This window comes from Lathyrus oleraceus, chromosome 6 (genome assembly GCF_024323335.1).
Source record: "Lathyrus oleraceus cultivar Zhongwan6 chromosome 6, CAAS_Psat_ZW6_1.0, whole genome shotgun sequence".
Taxonomy (NCBI): Eukaryota; Viridiplantae; Streptophyta; class Magnoliopsida; order Fabales; family Fabaceae; genus Lathyrus; species Lathyrus oleraceus.
The window spans coordinates 53,836,770-53,857,474 of NC_066584.1; the positions used below are offsets into that span (position 1 = coordinate 53,836,770).

The 20,705-nt window shown below is 33.8% G+C and overlaps 1 protein-coding gene across 1 annotated transcript; it reads right to left on the reverse strand.

Moving 5' to 3' along the window:
• Positions 1–738: 738 nt before the first annotated feature.
• LOC127091707 (pentatricopeptide repeat-containing protein At5g04810, chloroplastic) lies at positions 739–14,055 on the reverse strand. Its single transcript, XM_051030391.1, has 10 exons — positions 13,058–14,055; positions 11,102–11,229; positions 10,091–10,231; positions 8,433–8,519; positions 7,850–8,003; positions 6,537–6,596; positions 4,156–4,584; positions 2,237–2,532; positions 1,903–2,032; positions 739–1,593 (listed from the first exon to the last, which is right to left on the reverse strand). Exons 1-10 carry the CDS (start codon positions 13,937–13,939, stop codon positions 1,057–1,059), a joined length of 2,844 nt encoding a protein of 947 aa, XP_050886348.1. The 5' UTR covers positions 13,940–14,055; the 3' UTR covers positions 739–1,056.
• Positions 14,056–20,705: the final 6,650 nt, after the last annotated feature.

Here is a 20,705-nt window from a genome sequence, read left to right on the forward strand (position 1 = left end):
AGTGAAGATCTTGCTACAGATGAAAAATCATACGGTAATGTTCTTTTTTTTAATCATGTTTGTGAAGTGTATGATATTTTTGCTAACAAAATATTTGTCAACTCAATAGGATGAAAAGCATCCCAAAACAAATATTTTCCACGTTCTTCACATTCACATGGTTGTTGCAATGGAAGATAAGTGATTTGTCCATTGTTTCATAACATCAATAAAACAATGTCCAAAACCAACCTTTGAAACCATACACTTTTTCTTGTCATGCTTCTAGAAAAAAAATTGTGGCAAGATCTTCCCTGCTTTGATAAAAAGCCAAGTACACAACCTTTGATCCTAGAAACTGTCCTCCATAGAAATTCGGAACTAACAGATTAAGACCTGAGTTGAATCTTGTCGTTGCTGCTGTTTCCATTAAATCATGCTAATTTATATGGTATGCATCCAATTTGTCCAACTGTTGCAACAATCACTTTTTCGGAAATACATTGAAAAAATTTCAAAAATACATTTCCAAAAAAATTTTAAAAATAAATTTATTCATAAAATTGGAATCCAGAGAGATGCATCTCCGATAACACAAAGCATTTCTTAAAATTTGAGGTGCCTAAAAACATATAGGATACTTTAATAAATTTCAATTTCTTAGGATATATGGCCACAAATAATTTACTTGTATTTGTTTACTTTGGAACGAGTCATTTGATCTTGATCAAAAACTGAAAGTGTTCATTACCCTATAAAGACAATAAACTGAACACCATTATACTAAAGATGATAAATAATCTCATGATGACATTTCCCCCCTTTTCCCTATATAGCTCTTCATATTAACAATTGCTACTAATTCTTCAACAAATTTTCAAAATTACAACTAAAATATTTACCGAGGACTTTACAACATAAGGAATTCGAATGGCCGTTCAGAACATTTGAGAACTCGTGGATTCTTAAACTAGCAGTGAAGACCAAGGGATATCATATCACCATTTATGCCCACTTTTTTGTAAGAGTTCAATAGCCAAAAATATGGAATTATGCCACTTCCATTTACACTAACAATTAAAAATCATCACCTGTATTACCATGATGTTCATCTCGTGTGTACTCGTCATTATCACTTTCACTGGAATAATATACAATATCATCATCACCATGATCGTCAATTACAGGATCAGCGGTTTCTATTTCACAGTTGACAGCAAGAATATTATGCGAGGTCCAATCAGGAGGAAATGTCTTTTGTAGGGCTTCAGTCAGTTCTCCTCCAGTTCTTTCAATTTTGCGCAAATATCTCGACCAGTGGACTGCAGTTCCCATGTCAATAGTAATCTCAGATTCTATCATCTCTTTACATATAGACAAGAGTCCACTATAAACATACGATTGAGTAACGGTAGCTCTGGATAGCAAAGATGTCATAAGACAATGATACACTGCTCCGTCTGGTTTCAGTCCAGCTACTTTCATCTCTTCAAAACACTTCAAGGCCTTCTCTGGAAAAGCAGCACGTGCCCAACCATGTATAAGAGTGGTGTAGGTTTTGAGGTTTGGTTTTATACCGCGCGCTTCCATTTCTTCGATAATCTGTGCTGCATTCTGACAACCATAAAAAGTGATTGATAAATGATATTAATAAATTGGAAAATTTGACAAATATATTAAAACCTGCTAGTGAAAATCAAAATCATGGGTTGAGGAGATTCAACACTGAGAAAGCAGAACGAGCATTATCAAAAGCGTCTTGTATAAGCATTAACCAAAATGTGAGAGCATGCAGAACGAATTGAAATGAGACACATAACAAGAAATGTTTCCAGCTTAATAATATTTCAAATGACAGATGAAGAAGCATGAAATGATTCAGTTATACCCTTAATAATAAATTATATTCATCAACAAACATACCAGCATATCCCCAGCTTTACAACAAGCATTTATAAAAGAAGTGTAGGTATGAATATCCGGTTGAACGCCTTCCTTTCTCATCTGTTGCATCAGGTCCGCAGCTTCCCAAACATCACCTCTCCGAGCCCAACTAAAATTTAAAACTATGTTATAATTAGGTTGAGAAGCCATTAAGGAAAAAATACTAAAAAAATGCATGTAAGTAAACATGGAATAACAGAGTAAAACTGAATACAAAGTGCCATTTTGAAAGAATATACAACCAAATCCAAATGTTACATAAAAATATAAGTTCATGTTAAATTCTGTTAGATGTAAATTATTCATATTATACCCATCAATTAGAATGTTGTAGACAAAGGTGTTTCTTGGAATCTTCTTTGCACTCATTTCTTTTGTGACAGCTAGGGCACTTTGCATTCTTCCAGACTTGCAGCATGCCTTCAACAATGCCTCATAAGTATATACATCAATCTCCAGGCCATCATTCTTCAGTATCGTGAAATATCGAAAGGCCTTTTCGGTATCACCCAGCGAAGCATAACCTTTCATAAGAGTTGTATATGTGTGTTCGTCTGGGCTAACACCAGCTAAATTCATTTCATCCAATATTCGTACAGCCTTTTCCATCTACAAGAAATGTAACACTATTTGAGTAAGTAATATATAATGATTGAGGACATATCAAAATGGGAAAAAAATGGGAAGGGAGTGTCTCCCATGAAATCATTATCCAGTTAAATTTGAGCTGCTACTTAAAATTACAAAAGTCAGTGAAAGAGAAAATATTAAAAGATAGTCAATGAAAAAGAAAATATTAAAGGTTCAGATCTACACTTCTCCCTCTCCAATGGAAATCACACTGGAGACAATCCCTTGCCGGAAAAAATAGTCATAATAAAATAAGAAGAATGCAAATTAAACGGGAAAATGTACTAGACTTTTGACAAATTAGTAACTGTATAAAAAAATGTTCATCTGGCAGAATGAGTACTCAAATCTAACTTGCTAGCACCCCCTGAAACACACTCAAACGTTGGTGGAGTATTGTACCTTCAAATTAATTGTTAGGTCTCCTATTGTTAGTTAAGAAGTTGTTACTTGTTAGTTAAGTAGTTGATTAGTTAACTAATTAGTTAATGGATGTAGTTAGTAGTTTGGTTGAGTGGTAGTTAGTAGTTTGGTTGAGTGGTAGTTAGGCCAAATAAATAAGGCATGCTGCCTATAAATATATAGGAGGATTATAGAAGGGGGCATCTAGTAATTTGAGAGGAATATGGCCTTATGGCATTGGGAGGTAGGCAGACCCTTGAAGTGCTGCCATTGTTGTAATCAAAGAGAATTCTTTCCCATTTTTAGTATAATATACCAGTTGGTTCTATCATTAATGTTCACAGTTCTCACTGACAAAAGTAAGAAACCCACACAAATGTATCTAACATCTCTCATGTAACATGAGAGGCTCTTGTTACTACCAATGTGATCAAATAAACTTGATTAAGTGAAGATCGTTAAGAGATAAACCCAAAGGCAAAGAGTGAAGTTCGTGATGTATTCAATCACTGCTCTGAATTTATCAAGCAAAGTGAGCTTGCTTTACAATCATTTATTTACAGCTGTGCAAAATATAACACATAAAGCTAAAGATGCATAATTAAAACAATAAAATTCTTAGAATTTGGGCATAGAGTTTGACTCGGCCTGACAAAATAGGGTTTTAGAGTGAAGTGTGAGGACTACATCGCTTGTAAACACTACTTAGCTCATACCCCTAGGTGATGTTGGACTAAACACCCCTTCACACCCAGCACACAGAAGGTGCTGCTGGATGCATGCGATGAAGGCAACCCAAAGTTGTTGCAATTAAGGAAGTTAGGAATGGACTGTAATTAACGTGGCTTACTACCAACAAACTTCCTCATACCCAAGTAACTATCAGATACTAAAACACAGGGCATTTCCTTTTCTTTTTATCATTAGGTCCTCCCATCAAAAAATTGGGTGTATTGTCACTCCAACAAATTTAACCTTCAGAAAAAAGATATATTCAGCATTTTTCATTATTAAAGGTCATCCTTATTTTTAATTTTTTTGCAATTTTTCAAGAGCACATACTGCAGTTGGCACTTAATCAATTTATTTTTCCTTTTCCTAATTGAAATAAACATTAAAAAAATTAAAAATAAAAAGTAGCAAAAATCATGTCAAGTATTTTGTATCTCAATTGACAATGGTTTGTCAAGCACAAGTTACCTGACACTTCTCAACAAGGCCAAGAATAAGAGCATTGTATGTGTGTACAGTAGGAATGCATCCATTCCTTCTCATCGTATCAAAAATCTCCAAGGCTCTCCTCGTCTCTCCGATTTTGGCAAAACCATGTATAATGGGCAAAAAGGTGCGTGTTGTGGGTCTATGCCTCTCCCTTTGCATTTGCTTCACAATACAAATGGCACGATCCATATTACCCATCCCACAAAAAGCTTTTACAATATTATTGTAAAGTATTACATCAGGCTTCAAACCATCTTTAGTAATGTCTTCAAATATGGAGAATGCATTGGCCCAATCTTTCAACTTCACGAACCCATTGAACAACATAGAGTAGGTCTTCATGTTATGTTTTATACCAAGAGTTTTCATCACTCTGCTAATCTCCAATGCTTTGGAAATTTTTCCTATCTGAGAAGAAAGATAAACAGATGTAATTAACTAAATATCTCAAAATTCAACCCGTTAAGCAAAGTTAGAGTACATAAATCATATATGCCAAGCTTAGTTTTTGTGTGGTGGAATCTATGTCTTAAATCTCAGATAGAGATGCTGAGTGGCCAACCTTGAAACTGCGATAACATAGCGCATAGTGAGATAGCCTCTATAGTAATAGTGTGTGTGTGTGTGTGTGTTGATAGGGAGCATATTGAGTAAGAGTGGTTTATGGTGAGAGACAAGATTTAAATAATATCCATTAGATCAACACAAACATTTAAGAATGAAGTTTTTTTTTTCTTTTAAATCTGAACGCGCCTTTTTATCTCTTCGACCTGCATCTTACTCTTCATCTGCCGAGCTCTGGCACGTGTGAAACTAGTGGGATGCGGGTTGGAGAAACCCAGGAACGATTAAAATGTTATTTATCAGGGGCTTCGATCAATTGGAAGTTGGAATCAGCTTCAAAAGTTGTTTTTGACTTCTTATGATCATAATATTTTATTTCCTAAACCTCATCCTTAATTGATTAAAATCATACCATTTGTGCAGGTGCAGCACGTTACAGAAATAGGGATAGAAAGAAAGTCAGAACTTAGATCACCAGGCAGAAATATGAATTAGAAAAGTCAGTTTTGAAAATTTAAAATTGTAAGCAGGAATAGGTGTAGAACACCTGAAGAAGGACTAGGCACGCATACCTTATACCTTGGAGAATAAGAACACTCAGTTTTTAAAAAGAATATTAATCTTAACAGTTACTAATTTTTATCCTTCGGATATGATTTACTCCTCTTATCTCATTTCTCACAATAAACCACTCCTCTCATTTGATATGCTCTGTCTATATATAAACTTATAATTTAATATTATTAGTTATTAAAAGTGTTTATAATACCTGTTTTAGCATAAAAAAGTAATGAAACTTATTTATCAAGCAATTAAGATTAAATAATTAATACTACATCTGAATATTCTATTTATTTTTCATATTTTTGTTTCTATTATATATTTTAAACTATTAATTACTCCCTCCCTCCTTTCAAAATGAGGGTCACTTTAGGCTAGAAAATTTAGTTCAAAATAAATGTCACTTTCACTTAACAAAATAGAGTTAATTATTTTTTTCAATTGTCTGATCCAATTATTACTATGTATACTAATTCCAAAACACTATTGTTCACTTTGCATTCATAATGTCGAGAAACACATAACTACATCCTCTGGTCCTATTTATAAGAGAAAGTTGACTTTTTAGATTCATTGAAATATTCAATGTATATGGTCAGTTTTAGAATCCAAATACATTTATTGTTCAATGAACCTAAAAAGTAAATTTTCTCTTATAAATAAGACCGGAGGTAGTAGTTAACAAGGTTACTTAAGCAAAAGTGTCATGTCTTTTAATAGTTAATAAGATTACTTAAGCAAAAGTGTCATGTCTTTTAACGACATTATTCGGTTAATATGTGTGTAAAAGCTTCAAACGACACTCATTTTAACACCGAGTGTAAAAAGTTATATGCACGCACACAAGACAAATATAATACCATATGTCTCATAAAATAAGGAAAAGAACAGCGGGAGATTTGTGGACCTATCTAGCTCCTATGCACATGGCTGAATCCTATTTATTTTGTCCATATATTGATCTTTCATGTCAAATGTTTTAAGAGATTGCAAATGTAATCAAATAAACCCTAGTTTTGGACATTTAAAATTTATACATTAATCTTAATATCATTTTGGTTGAAACAATGTTACTTTTTATTGGTATAATAATAATCAACATATATGATGAGAATTTCCAATCAAATATTTGCGAGAGCCCAAAGTTTATACAAGAAAAACAGGCAGTAACTGCTCAATGAGATAGATAAACACAATACCAAAATAACCAAATGAAAGGTAATGAAATATCTTACCTTGGTGTAAAGATTAATAAGACAACCATAGCTGACAATCGAGGGAGAAAAACCACATTCCTTCATCGGAAAATAAATCATGTTACGCAGTTGTTCAAATGGAGCGGCACACAAAAGGTTTTAGATATCGTGTTTAATAGGTCAAGGTGATTAGTAAAGCAATATATCAAATGCTAAATTAAGAAGAAAATAAAGTTTTATATAACAAACAAAAACAGACTCCTTTCCTAAAAACAAAAAGTAAACAAACATCTTACACACTAGATATACAAAATGACTAAATAACTGGATATTATATATTTTCCCAAACAAAAATTTTCATTGTGACTGATAAATTTCCTTGAAAAAGCATTGGAAATGGAAAAAATTGTCACGAATCAGCTAAAAAATGGCTTGAACTGGCTCCAATCAACAACCAGCACCCGGAAGAGAACACAACACAACAGTACAAACAGATCAAAACACCCAAATGGGGCCAAGAACACAGAAATCCATACAAGACACTGCCAAAACAGACCAAACTGACTCAAACAGCACAAAAAGTGGGGAAGGAAGTTCAAAAAAGGAATAAAAACATGATAACCCGTGTAAGAAGAATGTAATTTGTGACGAGGAAAACAAGTTGAAGCCAAACAGGGGAAATAATAGATTATCTTGCATAGAAACTGGGCAAAACATACAGGAGAATGCCAAACAGGAGCAGGTGAATCTCAATGGCCAAATACATGGCCACACGGGGAAAACCACATGGGAGAGGGGCTGAAATGTTCCACTGAACCTAGGGACGGAGAGAGAATGTGCAGAAAATTGCAAGAGGTGTAGCACAGCACACTTCAATTAGGGAAGTGCATGGCTGTGCAGTAACAGGGAAACCCTGCAGTAGGCTTTAAAGTGCATGAAAGAAGTGGGTAGGATATGAAGATTCCAATGGCCAAAGTGATAACACAGTATAGAGACCATGGGAGAGGAAAGAAAACAAGCCAACTCTATGCTATAGTCTTTAAAGCTGCCTCCATAAAGGTATCCATGGAAGGGTTGGACCCATTAAAAATCAAATGTAGGCAGCCTTACTTTATATTAGGATAAATTGCCAAAATTTTGAATTATGATTCAAAATTCAAGAAAAAATCTAGAGTACAGGCAAAAGTAAGCAAAAAAGATCTACTTTTTCAAAAAGAAGCTTACATACAAGTGGATCTTCTTATGAGCTGGAATGTTTTCTTTTCATTGAAATAATTCATAACAGCACACAGCAATAACATACAAAAACTACAAAGCCAATGACCACAGAAAAACTTATTAACAAGCTATACCTTAAGTCTTTCAAACACAATTAAGCATTTCTCTTCATTGCCAATCATTGTATAACCATCCATCATGGTATGATATATGCCAATAGGCGCATCTATCCCTTGTTCTTCCATTTCCCTCACCAAGGCTTCAGCTCGACCCATTTTGCAAGCTTGACTGTAAAACACATCATGATATACAAAACAATAAATAAAAAAAGGAAAGAGGAAGGAAATTGAATAAAAGTTACAATCAATTAACCAAAACCTAAGGAAGAATAATCACCAAGGCACAAACATGGACCACACTACTGAATAACAGAGTAATGGTTAACTAATATTGATTTAATTAACCAACCACTTGAATGGTAAATGTTCTTGTCTTAGTAAAACACTACTACTTGGATTAGTTTTTTATGTTTTTAAAATTTCGCTGCTATGAACAGTTTAGTTTAATATTAAAGATAAAATAAAGCGAAAAAACAGAAGAAATTGACGCATAAATTTGAGATAATTCTCCATGAATAATTTACCAACAAAATATGACAATCAAATGTTCTGGATAATACATATAAATTGATCCAATAAAAGAAGACTGGATGCTCACCAGTGTGCATAAATTATGCTACCATAAATGACTGCATTTAAAGATGGAAGCCTCCCTTTGGCCTCCTTAAACCAGTTATCTGCAGCACTTCCAAAGCAACATCAAATAGTGTTATCTCCAAGAAAGAAACTGATGCTTCATTCTTCACTCGGTAATCAACAGGAAATCAAAATTATTTTCATAAATCAAACTATACCAAAACTTTCACACCAGCACCAGGAAAAATTATAGAAAACATGAGTGGGGTTATTTAGGTATAATATGAGGAGAAAAAATAAGCAAGTTCAGAATTAATCCAATCACTTATTATGACAAAGATACTGAAACCAACCATTGCAGTAAACTTCACATTTTCGGGGTGGAGTGGGGTGGGGTGTAGGGATTAGAACCAATCATATCCACAATAATTGATGCAATTATATAGTTTACCATGTTTTTATGACAAAAGAGAGAATAAAAACCCCCTAATAAGGAGGTAGTTATTAAAGGCATCTAACATAGGTACCATAATGAAGAGATTAACTTTCCTGGTAAAAGTAAAAAACTCTACAGCTTCTTAAAAAACTGGAAAAATAGTTATTCTACCTATAAAGCTCAGAGGCAATATGTTGCTAGAATTCCATTCCCACGTCTATTTATTTTCAGTTGACAGTTTAGTTTATTGTTTTAAGTTCAGCTTGCTTGTTACTCCCTCCATTCTCTTTTATAAGCAAATTTTGACTTTTAGGTTCATTCAATAAATGTTGCTAGAATTCCACTCCCGCGTCTATTTATTTTCAGTTGACAGTTTAGTTTATTGTTTAAGTTCAGCTTGTCTATTACTCCCTCCATTCTCTTTTATAAGCAAATTTTGACTTTTAGGTTCATTCAATAAATAATGTATTTAGACTATATATAAACCAGACACATCAATTATTCAATGAACCTAAAAGTCAAAAATTGCCTATAAAAGAGAATTAGGGAGTACATAATAAATATAAAATCTTTCCCGTATTTAAATAACCCAGAAACCTTTATTCCATTTTCTGTCACAGGGTAAGCTTCTCGAGAAAAACTGAGTATAGCTTTTTCCCAATCTTGTGTTGTTATACACTATGTGTAATAAAACACTAATTATGATATTGTTTAATTCTTGTAGTTCTTCCCATTAAATGGTTTGTCGTTAAACATGACTTATGACATTGATCAGTGTAACCAATCCCGCCTAATAAAAGATGTTTTTGTTGTTGCATGTTATCAAAGCTCTATGACCAAGCAGGATGAGTTTAATCCTTTTCGTCTCTATTTTCAGCAATATATACGCAAAATATTCAGCACAAAGCACCCTTGTATTAGTTCTATCAGAAAGAATAAGAAAAAAAACGTAAAACTTTGATTTAGCAATTTGATTGATCTATTTGACAACATAGTTATAGACATAATTTTGAATTGATTGAGTCGTGTGAAGAGGGAATTTGCATAACTTGTGTTTCAAGCCCAAAGGACTCTTGCATTACAGGGGAGGGGAAAGTTAAAGACAGATACAATACATATAGATTGACGTAAAAGCATATGCCCTTCAAAGTGTTAGATTTTTATAAAAGCATTTGAACTAATTCCAGGAAACAATACTTTAGATGAAAAGAATGTCAAGGGAGAAGTTTGTGTAGTTTACTTACTCAGCACTGCCTACTTTAGCAAATCCCCCCACAATTATACTGTACGTCACTATACTCATTTCAAAGCCCTCTTCTTTCATCTTTTTAACACAATGTAATGCTTCTTCCATGTCTCTACCAACTGCATAAGCATGAATAAGACTGCAAACATTTAACATGTATTAATAATTAAAGTCAGAAGAAAGAATAACCATAATGCTTTTTTTTGTATAAAAGGAGTCTAATTTGAAAAAAATAAAAATAAAAAATAAAAGAGAGATGGCAAAGGGAAGGGGATACAATATTCTCCTTAAACCAAAGAACATAAAAGAACACACAAAATACAAAAAATTTAAATATATTTCAACCCCTTTAAAATATACCAAACAAAATCCCATAACAAATTTTGGGAACCTTGCATTACCCTAGATAAGATCCCACACAGACAAGGGAATCTGGCATGGCTTGGAACTATGTAGTAAGCTACAAGAAGTATAAAACTAGAGAAGTATAGTGAGAGAAGATAATGAGGTAATGACTAATGAGCCAATATAAAATGCTGTGTTATTACATCTGTTTCCTTTGGTGTCTCATAATGACTAAGAAGTCAATATAAAATGTTGTGTTATTACATCTGTTTCACTATAAGCATTGATGTTTCCTTACATCAGTGCTTATAGTGAAACGACGCTTTAAATAAACGTTCTCTGCATGATCTGATCCAGTCGATATCAAAATGCACGAGGTAAACCATAGTTATCGATCTTGGATAGCAGTGAAGGGGGGCTAGCCCTAAAAACAATATAGCATGGTAGCACAGCCGGATGGCGCTGCGTCAAAGAATACAGGTCTAACATTAAGCCAAAACAATTTCCAAAACATAATAGATGTCATTTTAATAAATGTTCATATCTCGAAAGACAACGCATGCCGATCAAAATATGACGTCAGATTAAAACCTCTAAAACAAAAGTTCAACTGATTATATTAAATTACACCACAGCTCTAGCAAGATGTCATTTTAAATTCTACCTGCTGTACACATGTGAAGATGGCTCAATTCCTCTTGCTCGCATGCTCTCAAATGTTTGACGTGCATGATGCATGTCCCCTCGTCGTGCATAATATTTAATCATCAAGCCATATTCTTTTCTGGCAGGCTGAGAAAAGTATGAACAAAATGAAACCAAGAGCAATTACTTATTATCCACATTACAAAAAATAAAAGTGAAAGTCACAGGTGCACATTAAACTTTTTCATGCAACCATCTCTATGTGTGCATAAATAAAAACGAAATAATAATATCCAAAAAAAATAAAATTATAAACACCACACATTATTGTTGACAAATTTAATTACTATAAGAAATATATATATATATATATATATATATATATATATATATATATATATATATATATATATATATATATATATATTATATATATATTCCTATTTAAATTAAGGGTAGATGTCGATATATATTTATAAGAAATACAAGGAAAAAAAAGTAAAATGAAGGGTACAAATGAACTATTAGCTCAGAGTCTCTGACCAAAAACAGAGACATTTGACTCTTATATTCCACACAAGAAATATCCAAACTTAATAATTATTTTTAATTTAACATGGTTTGTGTTTCTGATGCACTATTTGGTAATTTTAAGATGTAAACATGAATTTTCAATGAACTATGAAAATAGATTTTGCAACATTTCTTATTCTTTTAACCCGTTATTAGTGTTTTGCATTAACTAGGGCCCGGGGGACTTGGAATAATATCATTGCATAGATAACTAAGTGTGCACGCAAAAATTGGATCATACATACTAGTATAACTAAAGAGAACCAAGGAACCTATTATCTATCTGGCGTAGTTAGTACCATCCACATGCTAAGTCCCAATCTCTTCACACCCACGTCCCTGTCCCTTTACATAAACAATCCAAAAACTAAAAAGCCCAACCTCATATTAATTGGTCTTGGCATAACACAGCAGATGATTTACAGTTCAAGCTTACAACTTCGGGATTTCTACAAAACAGCTTTGATGTCTTTAAATTGCATAGTTAATGGATATTTAACCGGACAGTTATCACTCTTGTTTCAACTTTCTCTTCAACTGTTACGAATAACAAACTGCTAAATTGTCAGTGGGAAACTTGCCAGCTGAACGAAAAAACTCCACCTTGGTCGTTACGAACCACAAATATTAGACCTTCATTCTTTTAGACACCAAATACATTATTCCCTTACAGAAGTAACATGGATGACTATTGTGATTTAGAAGAACCAGTGTAGGGTTTTCTCTTTCTCAAAGATTAGTGTGACAACTATCAAATTTCTTATGGACAAATTTGGGGGTTCACTAATTTTAAAATACTATCATTGACCCCTCATTTATGACTTCACACAATGCATCACTGTTAACCCTTACAAATGCAGTACAGAGCAAAAAGTTCATGACATGGTTATTAAAATAAAATCCATCCCCATGGAAAAATCAGACATGCATCTTATGTAAATTTCATCCCCGTGGAAAACTCATTCATGCACATTTCATCCTTCAATTTCTAGCGGTACACCAAACTGACCCTTGCAAATACCTTATCTACAGAAAAACTCTACACAAGGAACCTTCTAACCAAATTGAAAAAGTTATGCAACAGATTCCACAGCAAAACTATCAACATTATGCAACAGATTCCACTGCAAACTATCAGATTTATGCAACAGATATCACTGCAAAACTATCAACATTTTGTAACAAATTTCACTGCAAAACTATCCTAATCATGCAACAGATTTCACTGCAAGACCATCAAAATGTAACACCACACTTCAAGTTGAAGGCCTACACTCGCATACGGACACTTTTGTCTACATGTCAGTGTCATTTCCGGTGTATGTGTATATGCTTCATATTCAACCCAGAATCAACAATTGGATGGACATAAACAGTGCACAGTAAAGTTAAGATGATCGACCTTCTTAATTCTTTCGAAAGCACGAACAACCTCCTGCCAATTCTCCGGCTCAGTTTCCGTAACCTTCTGAAACTCTTTCCTGGAACCATCCCTCTCCTCATGCCATGTGGACCTGTACTCCTTCTCATCATTCCCATGCAACCACTTTTCCCTCTCAAGCGTTTTCTCCCTCCACCTCTTCCCATCATCAAGTTTCACTGTCAAGACTCTTCCGTGGAACTCAATACCATCGAATACCACTGCCTTCATGGCTGAATTCTCCGCGGTTTCTCCGTCATAGATAATAAACCCAAATCCAGCGTTCCTCTCTGTGTCATTGTGACCTCTGATCAAAATCACGGTTTTTATCGGTCCGAATTGCCGGAAGAATTCCGAAACCTCTTGTTTCTTCACCCACCCTGGTAAGTTTCCAACAAAGATTTTCCCTGGTTGCCGGAACTGAGTCCGGTCATCGGAGCTCTCGCCTTCTACTCCACCTTCACTGTCTTCAACATCCTCTTCTGAGATTTCAGCCTCTGATTCCGCTTCAAATGGAAGCGGAGGAGGAGGTGGTGGTGGTGGAGGAGATAGTTTGCTTGTGAGCCAGAGTTTGTTAGTGAGGGAATTGGAGGAATGGAAGGGGTTTCTGAGAGGATTTGAAATTGGTGCGGGTTTAGGGTTAGGGGGAGGAGTGGTTGTGGTTCTGATTTTGAGGGGTTTAGAGGGACGGCGGAAGGGGGCGGGGGCGGGGGCGGGAGAGGCTGAGTTGTTGGAGTCGGGAGGCGGTTTTAGGGAGAAGGATATGGGCGCGGAGGTTGAGAGAGAGAAAGAGGAAGAGTGGTGTTTGGAGTGTAAGGAAAAGTATGAGTGTGGGGAGGATAATGAAAAACAGTAAGCTTCCATTGTTATCGTTTATCGTAGCAGAGTCTGGAAGTGCTTGGTTGATGGGCTCCAACACTAATATAAAACCGAATATCAGTTCTGTTAAGTATATACCAGTGCGTTCGCACGAATTGAGTCTGAATTGATAATAAGTTTTGTTAATTTTAAATTCATATTGTTATACGGTAAGATTTATAGAATTACAAACTTAATATAATTTCAATGATTTCTGTATTCAAAAAATACATTTAAAAACAAATGTAGATGAATAAAACATCTAACGTCATTATTATAAACTTCAAAATACAGCATGTCAATCTATCTAATAATATCCCTCAAGTTAAATTGTAAAATCTTGCATTTTATTATTACTGGAATACTAAAATTTATAATATCTTTTTGGAATATGCAAAATGTACTATGAAGTATAAACTAAAATATTTTGTAAAATCAAATCATTTGATTTTCATACCAATGATCAAAGATATTCATCTGATACTAATCAAGTATCCTAAGTAACAAAGTTTAATAACTAACAAAGAAAAAAATATAGATTTAAAGTGTAGCATAGAAGACAAAGTGCTTGGAAGACCTCCTTATAAAGAACATTATGCATTCTCTTTGTCATTAATTGACCTTGAGACTTATTTATTGTCATTGTGTATGACACAATGATCGGAAATTGTCTCATAATTAACTTGAATGGCCGTGGTGAATCAGAAGGCGACATAGACATTCGGGGAATGTAAATTATGTTACCAGTGTTCTTTCCGGACATAATTTTTGCCTCAATGATGTGATTTACTAACTTTGTCACAATTAATCTTGTTCGATTGCACAACCCTTCAGCCTAGTCCAAATTTTTCATTAGCATAATAGGGGTTCCAACTTTCAATTTGATACTATGATTTGGTAAACCTGATGTTCTCAAAGAACTAGGAAATTCTAATAACTGTGAATGTTCATTATCTTTCTCAAAGTAGTTTTTATGACACATAGGTGCTTAATCACATATTATCAAATCAGTTACTTCTAATAACTGTGAATGTTCATTATCTTTCTCAATGTTGCAAGTAGAGTTGTCAAGTGTTGGCATGAGTATCTTGAACTTTGAGTGTGTTATTCTTCCACCTGAAAATAATAATGAAGATATCCCACTTGAAGTAATAGTAATAACAATTTTTTTTATGCGGACGCAATGCACTTGACTGAGTTCTCCACATGAAAGCATTGTCAGTCCCTCCATAACCATGTAAAAAAATCACCCCTCCTCTTTGATTGTTGACAACTTTCATGATTTTTTCAAAAATTGAATGTTGTTCATATATCAATTGTAATGTGAGATTTATCATTAAAAATTCAAACATGTATTTTCATGACATAAGTTCAACATAAAATTATAGTGATAGTAAAATTAATTATTTGTAAGTGCATGAAATAAATGATGGAAATTTTGTCGTTAGGTATCAACATTGTAATCCAAATCGTCATGAATCAATCTATTACCAATGTGCCTTGTGACATATGAATCTGGATAAGACATGCCTTTAAATTCATGTAAGCTTCTTCAATTTGCTTGCAATAAATTCTCAATTTCAATAAGTGTCAGGTTTTTTATCTCTTCCTCTGACAACTGCGGTCAAAATCTGACAACTGCGGTCAAAAAATAAATGAATCAACACTTCATTTAAACAACATTCACTACATATATATGATTTGCTTAGTGGAACTCAATAAACAACTACATTATCCCACTGTCTATGACAAATGAGTTGTTATATCCAACTTGCAGCTGAACTTTAATGGATTTTGAGCGTAATAAATTTTTATAACAACAGAAACAGTAGCAACATATTGAACTAAACATAAAAAATATAGTAGCATGTTGTTAATTAAGTTATAAAATATAGTAACATATATGACTTGTGGCTGCATTATAACGGATTTGGATATCTATAAGTTACGCACATAGTTTACTATAATTAAGTTGTGGCTGCATTTGAATAGTAACAAAAATCTGTTTTACTTGACTTAATACCATTTAAAATAGTTTGCTTTCAAAAATACAACAATACACAATTACCTCTATCACTTGTCTTGTTTATTTGTTGATAGAGAATAATGTCACATAGTGTGCTCCAAGTTCTTTCTCAAATATGACGTGGTTTATTGATGTTACTTGATAGTAGCATAGTCACAAATAACTTTCTCAAGAAGTGACGGGAACCTCAATCCTTTGCTTCATTTATAGCTACAACATATTCAGTGTCATCTTCGAGAAATCCCATTTCAAAACATGCATCCCTGAAACTATCAAGAACCTTTCCACCGATGTTAGCATGAATAGGAAATGAAAAAAACCTCTAGCATGCTTCACTTGGTGAGACACGCCTACCATCAATATATTGCTTGATTTCGTCAACATTTCTGATCACGGAAGATTCGTCGGTACCATTTTCTACAACAACAAAGGTAATTTGATCATACTCATTGTTAATGTACTTAAATAAGTACTTCACGAACTGCTCTGATTACACCACTCTGTATTGATGTGTGCTTGAAATGTTTTCAACAAATATGGATTATAACGGACGACGTATCTGCTATCAAGAGTGACATGCTTTTTCATAATTGTATTGACATTCTCTCGTCTTCTGTGAAGGAGAATTGCGGTCCAAAACTCAGCGGAAATTAAAATTTTCTCCTTTAGATATCCTTACGAATGGTCATGATCAGTGATAGAATATTTACCTCTTGTGACGATTGAAACCTTTGGTGCAGATCTCTTGTGACGATCAAAACCTTTGATGCAGATCCACAAAGCGATCACGAACGTTGAACGATGACAACGTCTCTACTCAGTCCACACGAACGGATTCCTTCAATCTCAGTGCTAGCTGGTACGAATGAAGGCTTTGAGTGAGAGAGAGAGAGAGAGAGAGAGAGAGAGAGAGAAAAAAAATGAAAATAATGCAACCGCAATGAATGCTTCTGCACAAGGGTTCTATTTATAGAACCACTTGTGTGGGCTTCAAGCTAAAAAGCCCACTTAAGTGTATTTTGGCCCATATCTTATAATATGCCCAAAATCACTTAAGCCCATGGTACCTTACCATATTTCGTATTCTACTCAAGTACACTGTACCTTACGATGTTCTATAATTCACTTAAGGGCACCATACCTTACGGTATTCCTTAGTTACTCTATCTCTCATCAATCCGTCCTTTGTGTGTGACCCTGTAGGTTTTCGTGACGTTGGCAATTATATTAAATCACGCATTTAACATAATAAATAGTGAGCGGTATCTAGCAACACATCACTGCTACCCAAGACACGAAAATGTCATGTGATCTGACAAAACCTTCTGTGATAATACTTATGTGTATAATTACCTTTTTGCCCTTATGTCTATATTGAACACAAGGCATAGACCGTGTCATCCTTGTCTAGTTCAATATTGGGCCCGTAGACATTTATCCTGTTATGCAGGATGGGCAAATTCCATCTAGGTCACTCATGTCCCTCAGCATGCTTCGTGGAGTACCCATCAACTGTCTTTATGGTTATCCAATTACGGACAACGTTGGATCAACAATAAAGCACTCGACTCTACATCTAGGGTCCATAGTGGTTTCAGGTCGAAGAGTGGTATACACCATTATCACCATGAGAATAACTTATGACACTCTGCATAACTTTCTATATAGTATTCTCATAGCGGGTCAATCCGGTATAAATATTACTCCTAATATTCATACTTATGTTTAAGACTTGATAACTCTTTATCCATGATCCATGAGATGTGATCATCAGTCTACAAACATAATAGTCTTAATGCTTTAATATTATCCCACTTCATAATAAAGCTCGACTACGGATACTTTAAGAATAGTGTCCTTATGTTTAATGTGATCTCATGATTAAGTCATACTTGATACATTAAATAGACTAGCTATTCTAGGGACTTTATTAAACAAACATAATAAAGAAAAAGCCTTTTATTATTAATAAATAATTCGATACAAGTACCAAAAGCATTGGCCTCTAGGGCTTACACCAACATTCTGTACATATGATATCCATCCCGATCAACAATGGTTGTAGACTGAAATTTATTAGGAAAGTACTTAGAGCAGTTTCTGTTTTTCATGCAAGGTGAAGACCTTTTTGCTAAATCGCATGGACCATGAATCATATGTGTTTTAACCAAATGATGCAGTTCCCTACCATGTTCTTCTGACGGTATTTCTGATGAAATGATATTTTTATATCATATTCCGTTGGATAATTGCTTGAAGGATGTAAGAATAAGAGAATACGTGTATGTGGTTAACCACGCTTTTGGAATTCAATCGTCTATAGATATGCAAATAAGTGAATTTAGTACTAAATGCAAATAAATGTGCAATGTAATTAAAATTATATATATAAGAAAGATTACTTAATTGACTTATATGGAAGTACCTTTCCTAAGATATGTTTCTTTGTTAAATCACACAACATTTCATCAAACTTTATTTTGATGACTCTTGAGATGATATCCGGACGGTCTTGTGGATGTAAGTTAATATTTGAAAGTAATCTCTGAACTTCAGATTAATTTAGGTTGCAAGTAAATGTGATAAAAAGGTCTAGAAACCCAATTTGGCTATAAATTATCATTCCATCAAAATAGAGTTGTTCCATGAACCTCTGACTTCCAACATAACTTGACAACAAAACCACTCTTTTACCTTTGTTTGCTCCTTCGTAGTTTACAGTTTGTTTTGTTTCATTCAAATTAGTATATTTAGAAACTCTAAGCCTTTTTTGATTGCTACAAATATAATTCAGTCTATGCCATTCTATCATAGTAAATTCATTAACTAAAAATTGTTAAAACAACCTTCTTGACCACAATAAATTATGGGCTTCATTAGTTATTTTTTGAATCCTAAATGTAAGCCATTCTCTGATGGTAAGGTTATTCATATTGTTTCCTTTCTTTTAATTTGTTTCCCTATGAAGCACTCCAGGTCTAAAACCATCTTTGTCGCATGGAAACAAAAGTGGATACTGATATTCAAGATAGCTTGGATGAAACTCACATATTCTTTTCAGTCTTCCACTCTGTCTTTCAAGTAGAATATCTCTTTTAGAACCTGTATCAATATCATCAACAATAGGTGCAACAACCTCATAATCAGTTGGTTGGTTGTAAATTCTTCCATATGTCGATCTATCAAATATTAACCTCAACTTCATATTAGGTACATAACAATCTTTTATTCTATTTGTTGTCATTCTAAAAGACTTGGCATGTGTATTGTACTCATCTAGCATAAGTTTCAAATTTGCAAAAGTTTGTGGAAGAATATCGGGGTTGTACATGCATGTCATGATAAAATATTTATATAATATATTTCATTATAATCCAAAATAATGAATGACAACTATGCTATAATATTGAGTCACCTTAGAATAATTACCTTAGTCCTTCAATCCTATGTTGATCTCATTGTCAGTGTCATAAATGTATAGTTGAGCAAACTTTGGTGAATGTCCAGGCAACGGTAGCATGCTACCAATTCTATGGAAAAACTATCATTGTATTCCTATGTTAGGGGGTTTTCCTCCTCTTTGAAATCCATTGTCAATCTTCATTCCCAGATATGTAAAAGCAAACATAGTGTTGTATAATCTGCAGTACTTCTGGTAATTTCAACTATTTGTTTCATTCTTATCAAATAACAGATGTTGAAGCAAAAATTGAGGTGTTTTCAAAAGTGGTAATACATCCTTACCATTTCCACAACAGGGTTGGTACTTAGGAATTGTAGTATGTCTTTGTTTTCTAATTCGTTCTTGATACCACATGAGCGATCCGCAATGTGTGCATTCAATCAGAGGATCACCAATATCTGAATATCCTATAAATCAAATTACATTTATCAATTGCTTCATAGTAAATATAACAATGATCAATCTAAAACATAGTAAAGTCTAATTGGATTCAAGTTTCATCATATTATAATGATTGAAAGTTATTATGTAAATAATAATCATAAAAATATAAGCAGCTTATGACTGATATGTACCAATATTGTCAAAACCAAGTAAAGTAAAAAGGGAACCATATTCTTATTCATCATCAAAACTTAAACTTGTGTCTTAGTTTGCATCTTCATTTTGGAATTCACGGTCACTGTCACTCGAGTAATCATCAGTTGCATTGTCATCATGAGAGTCTTCACTCTCAAGGTGTCCATTTGGAGTAACAATGAATGTTGCAGATTCTTTAGTTGGTATATGACTTATTGATGAAGAAGTATAATAATGAGTATCATTTGTAAACTTATTCAGGAGATTGACACCCAAAGATTGAATAACACCCACCTTAAATATTTTTTTGTCGAAAGATTTGATCCAATTGGTTGTGTATTAATATTTTGGATTCTTTCATTAAGAATGGATGAGGTTATATCAGTTAGTGATGTGTTGTTACGACTTTTGGATGAAGGTTTAAACATCTCATGACCTTGATGGTTATTGTCATTGTTCTCATCAAATTTGTATATTTTTTATCTTCTTTCTTTAAGAATGGTTTTCCTTTTCTGTCGTGCCAATGCATCATTTTGTTTTATGGACAAATCATGAAAATCCATTTTGTCAGGGGCTACACTAAGTCATTTGGAAAACAGGTTCTACAATTGGCACAATGTAAAATCAATGAGGTACGAATAGTGTATTGAAGTAAGTGTGCATGCTTACACAAATTTCTTTGATAAAATAATTTAGTTTGTCAA